This window comes from Protopterus annectens, chromosome 2.part1 (assembly GCF_019279795.1).
Source record: "Protopterus annectens isolate FY-2018-M chromosome 2.part1, PAN1.0, whole genome shotgun sequence".
NCBI classification, from domain to species: Eukaryota; Metazoa; Chordata; order Ceratodontiformes; family Protopteridae; genus Protopterus; species Protopterus annectens.
In genome coordinates this window covers 1,442,179,898-1,442,185,897 of record NC_056729.1, presented here as the reverse complement: position 1 = coordinate 1,442,185,897, position 6,000 = coordinate 1,442,179,898, and the positions used below count along the sequence as shown (strand labels likewise).

At 37.1% G+C, this 6,000-nt stretch overlaps 1 protein-coding gene across 2 annotated transcripts in view; it reads right to left on the bottom strand.

The window, feature by feature from the left end:
- GRK4 (G protein-coupled receptor kinase 4) overlaps positions 1–6,000 on the bottom strand; it is a 1,249,698-nt gene that overhangs the window by 650,578 nt on the left and 593,120 nt on the right. For both annotated transcript variants that reach the window (XM_044062922.1, XM_044062923.1), the window contains exon 7: positions 2,179–2,242. In XM_044062922.1, the coding sequence (XP_043918857.1) occupies positions 2,179–2,242 (64 nt within the window). The remainder of the gene's footprint in view (positions 1–2,178; positions 2,243–6,000) is intronic.

The window sequence follows — 6,000 nt, the reverse complement described above, 5'->3', positions numbered from 1 at the left end:
CTCACTGTTAGATCTTTAAAGTGCTTTTACAGGGAGATTCATCCCAACCCTGTACTTTTGTACTTTTGATGTGAGATATAGTATTTATAAATAGCTAATTAATGGGAGTACAAACTCCCTATCTTTCTGTACCATAAGTTGGCATAATGGTTAAGGTGTTTACCTTATAGACACAAGGTGCAGGGTTTGATTCTCACATTGGGTAATTGGCTAGGCTTAAAATGGCCCACAAGGGCAGTAAGCCTAGTACTGACCTATGAACCTATGAACCTATAAGTAGCAGGGATATTTCATCTTCAGACTCGGTATGTATTCTTGATATTTATTTTTGTTCTAGCTAGAAAATTGCAATGACTGTTCCTTGGAATACCGACAGGCACTCATGTTTTTTCCTAGGTATTACATTTGCATGCCAAATGTTTATTTGCTCTGAATTAGTTAAGTCTAGATGCCTTAGCTGCTGTAGCAGGTTTTTTTTTTTTTTTTTTTTTAATAATGGTTGACAGACGTACAGAGAAAGTCACTGTATTGTCTTTACTAGTTATCTTGCATTGCTTAATCACATCTGTATTTCTAAATCTGGCTGTCACACACAGATGATAAAAATGAAAAGCTTGTGCTTTAGCCTCTGCCACCTTTGCATTTGTCTTCTGTTGCAGCACTTTGCCTCATTGGTAAGAGCTCCGTCTCACAGCTTCTAGGTTCACTCTGGACTTTCACTGTGTCTGTGGAGCTTTCATTCTCTGCTCATGCCTATAGGAATTTCCTCCAGCTACTGTGGTTTCCTCCGACCTTTCAAAAACATGGCTGAAGGAATACACACACTAAATTGCCCATATAGACACGTATGTGTGAATGCAAGTGTGCCTGTGTGTGCGCAACAGTGTGCGAGTGCCTGTGTGTGACAGAGAGAGAGAGAGACAGAAAGTGTGTGTGTGTGTGTGTGTGTGTGTGTGTGAGGAAGTCAGTGTGGGTGCACACATGGAGACAAGTCCAAAAAATGGAATACAAAACTGCTTCTTTACTGAGACACACCAGAATGAAGCTGCAAACCATGGCTTTACCCAATATTTCTACAACGTTACGGCAATTCCAGTAAAGAAAAGCAGGAGCATGCTCAATTGGAAGAATGGACAGGAATGAGATGGCACACAGAAAAGACTTCTGAATAAATAATCTTTGAATACAAGAATAGGATAAGGCATAAAATGAACTCGTTGGGATTTTATAACAAGGGTTTGGAGCACTTAATGGTCTGGTTCACTGTTCTTTTAAGTTTAACTTGGATGACTGAATGGGAAACCGCAAAATCATCCCAGGGGTTTCACCTGTATCCCTATTGAATAGGGGCATTCAGTGCGGATTTAGATCTGCTTATAACATAGACAATATCTCTAGACCCTTAAGGGAACAAGGGTTCAACCTGACTAGGATTGCAAAGGCCCTAGGGCCGTTAGCCTAGTAACCTCTTATGAATCTATAGGACAAAAGATATTCAGAGTAAGGGCAATCACAACTAGCATGAAGGATTAAAAGGAAAATAAACATCAGGGTGTTCAGCCCATGGTGGTTCCTCAAATCCCCCCACTGAATAGCTGAGAACAAAAATCACCTCCTATCAGAAAATATACTTAAACCTGGTTACATGGAGTTTTAAACTATTTTTTATGTATATTACTGCAAGAATAACTATGTGAATGTTAAGGCATAAACTATATGAACCTACATACATGGTGAAAGTTGACCAAATGCGAACCTGTAGTATATCTTTCCAAAAAAAAAAAAAAACACTATAAACAGATAAAAACTGCTGACTGCAGAAAAAAAGTGTTTGTATACCTTTTAAATAACAGAAGTAGTCTTAACAGAAGTGTCTGTGAAACAATATACAGCATATTGGACAGAAATAGAATATTTAGCATCCTTCCTAACTTAATTTTGATGTGTTTTTCTTGATAAGCAATGGCATCTGGTAAATCTAGCATGTTTTCAGCAGATCTGTTTGTACTTTCTTGCTGTCATGGTTACCAGATAACAATGCTTGTAAACTGAATTACACCCTAAAGGAGTCTAGAAAATGTAGAATTCTTCGAATTAGGTCACATGCTTTCTCAACTCAGCTAGTTAATCCGCCCATAAAAACTGTAATTAAGAAAATAAAGTCTATAACACACTCACCTCTCCAAATCCACCTTTGCCCAAAACTCTGTAATGTCTAAAGGTGCTTTTGTTCACAGGTTGCCTAGTTGGAACAAACAAACAAAAAAAAAACACTAAGACTAGGTTCTTCTGGTAACCAATTTAAATAGTCTTAAAACTGAACTATTGTAATATTTACTTGCCTGCTTTTTGCTTCAGTAATGCAAAATTCATTTATATTCACAATATTTTTTGCTTATGCTTAGTTTCAAAATATTTAATGAACTTTTTTGCCAGTGAACAATGACCTCCATCCAACATATACAGCTAAACACGCTCATGATGCCCTTAAACAGAGCTTTTCAACAGTCAGCAGTGATAACTAATGCAACCAAGGTATGTCTACTTTATGTAGCTGTGTGCCATATTTCTCTTGTACAAACATACCTTCTTCACAAAGGAAATCCAATTGTTTCCCACACTTTCGCTTGTACGTTCTGCATAACACCATCCAGCATAGTTTCCTATCCCCTAAGTAGTTCAGACAAACCTGCAATGATGTGGGTCAACAAGGGTTTAAAAGGCACAGCAGTGACTACACAATTAATGTTCATTTTGGTAAATTGATCTTTTCTTCAGTTAGGATAATACAATTTAAACATTAAAATACAGAGAAATAATAAAATAGTAGGTAGTCCACGGCTTGAGTTAAAATTGTGTTTTAATGAAGGATATTCCATTTTTAACTCAACTGTGGACTACCTACTATTGTAGCACGTATTTTAAATGTTTGAAATTTATTACTGAACTAGGTGCATAACATTTCAAGGAGTGAACTTCAGACCCTGCACACTGTGAAGTTTCTGCTTGGTTAGTTAAAACTTACGCTTTCTAAAGTTAGTCCATTATTCTATATTGAATACATTAAACAATGTCTCATCAATATACTCTAACGCTGTATTAAAATATTTTCATTACAATAAAAAATGTATGCCATTAAATGTCCTTGCGAAAGTTTTTATATAGGAGAAATTAAAAGAAGTCTGGGTGAAAGAATAAAGGAACATGTGAGGGACATCAAAAATAAGATTCTAAACCCAGTAGCAGAGCACTTTAATAGGGAACATAAGGAAATTTTAGAAGCTTACAAGTTTCAGTTTTATAACAAATTAATTCAAGATTTCTTAGTGAAGACAGGATCAAATATTTACTTAGGAAAAAGGAATCAATTTTATATTGAAATATAATACATTACAACCGATAGGGTTGAATAAAGACTGCCATTGGAAAAAGTTTTATTTGAATGCAAGGGCTTTTTAAATATTCCAGTACCTTTCATTTAATCAAGTGAATGCTTAATTGAATAACTGTTTAATTAATTGACCAAGATTTTGAATTTTTTTTATATAAAAGGAATGCTCTTTTGTGTATTTACTCTGTAAAGGCTGTTTTAGCCGAGGAGCTAAGAGAGACTGTTTTGCTGCTATTTGCTGTTATTTTACACAAGACAGATTGTTTCATTGCTATTTGCTATATGCTGCTATTCAGTATATCTGTCATAGAATAAAAAAACCTTTGCTGATATTGTGGAGGAGGTAATAGTTCCTGGTCTTTGGTCATACTTTTTTGCTTGGTTGGAAAGTGGTTACAATAAAAATATTTTCATTACAATGTTTGTATAAATTGTCTCTGTTTTACTGGACCATGAATATCTACTACAAATTTTCCCTTGTATTTTAACTGTGCTCATCCAAGATGCAATTTATATTATTGCTAATGATCAAGTCAATAATTTACATAGCCATACTTCATCTCTTAGAGCAAGAAAGCTGGACAAAGCCAAAAATACTGGTGGGACAAAGGCCCAAAAATAGGAACAGATTTTAAATATTTCTCCTGTAAATTCAGATAGGTTTAGATGTTTTATCTGAGAAGAATGAAGTCTGAAATTCAAATGTCTATCATTATTTATTAATTAGTGACTTTAAATTTTCATGTTGGGATCCTGCAAATACTACAATTACATTGGAGTGGGCAGGGTTACACGATTATGTACACAATTTTATTTTAATCAATGTCCCAATTTTTTCATGGGCCTTTGTCCAGATTTTTGATGTTTCCAAGTTGAGAGGTATGCTTAAAATAGCCTGCTTGAGCAGCTAGCCTAGTATTTACCTATGAACCTAAATGCATGTGTTTCTCAACAAGGTTAACATTGCAAGGTGCTAGCCAGTTACTGGCACAAAACTAGGGGATAAGGTTAAAATAAAGAAAAAAAATTCTGATTGTTGCCAGGATGACAGTCTGCCATAACTGGCTCATATCCATGGGGAAAAAAACTGGCAAGCCAATTCACTAGAAGGTTGACAACCAGGAAGAACAGCAAGCTATACATTCACTGGTTGAGAATCATGATCTAGTTATTAAAGGTGCAGATAAGGGGGGAGGGATTGCAGTAATGGGAAAACAATTTTACTTTAATAAAATGCAAATGATGTTACAAGAAGAACAGTATAAGTCCATTATAAGGAATGAAACAAATGGTTTATGCTTAGAATTTAACAGCAAGTTAAATAATATGCACGACACTGGGTTAGTTACAGATGATTTGTTTAACTATCTGTTTTTAGAAAATCCAAACCTGCCATTTATTTATGGCATACCGAAGTTACATAAAAGTGTTAAGTGACCCACCAATGAGGCCTATAGTGCCAAGAGGGGGGTTACTGAATCTATGTCTAAATATTTAGAACAGCAATTATGGACAGTCTTGGATAAAATGCCCATCATATTGAAAAATACAGCTAGCTTTTTGGAGCAATTTTATAATTGGTCAGCAGGCCATTTAAATGATAGGTTGCACTTTGTTACTATGGATGTTGATTCACTTTTTACTTCTATACCACAAGTTGAAGGGATAGCTAGGCACCAAGACATTTTTAGTAAGATTTTCAGGCTATGAGACATAAAAAAATTAATATTCTTTGTGAAATGAACAACCCTCTCCTCCTCCCACGTAACACTAACACTTGTGAGAGATGCAGCTATTTAGCCAGACTGGAGGCTGAGCTCTCTCAACTCAGGACTGGCAAGACCAGGCAGGAGGAGAAGGCAACTACACACACCACAATACCAGTCTCACATAACTCAACCACACCACTGAATCAAACACATAAACACACTAAGACATACTCGGAGGCTCTGAGTAAAAACTTACCTAAACAGCAGAGACCTCCAAAGCAGACACCCAAGCAACTGCAAACTCAATACACCACACAAACAACACATAAACAACAAAATCAGTGTGCAAAGCAGTCACTGCCCTTAAGGCCAAATACAACACCAAACATACTTGTCATAGGTGACTCCATAGTCAGACACACTGACGTCCCGCTCACCAGACTGAGTAAGGAGAAGGTCACAGTAAGCTGCCTGTCGGGCACTAGAATCCGCCACATAACGCAAGCACTCAGGTCTCTCAACAGCAGGTACAAGTACGACTCAGTCATTGTCCACGCTGGTGTCAACGACCTGAGGCGCACCTCCTTGGACTACATGAAAAGAGACATTGAGGAGCTCTCTGATTATGTAGCCCAGGCAGGTATGACCCTGACCTTGAGCAGTATCCTACCTTCACCTAGAATGATGCCACAATACAGTGATAAGATGATCAGCTTTAATAATTGGCTTAAATTCTGGTGTCATTCAAAGGGGATCAATGTCTGTCTGCCTGGGATGACATGCTGGACAAGCCACGCTGCTTCGCAAGGGACGGCTTGCACCTGTCACCCCTAGGCTTCCGGATATTGGCAAAGGCTTTGCCACCCCCATAGTGCCTTTTTAGGCAAGGCTCAAATTCTA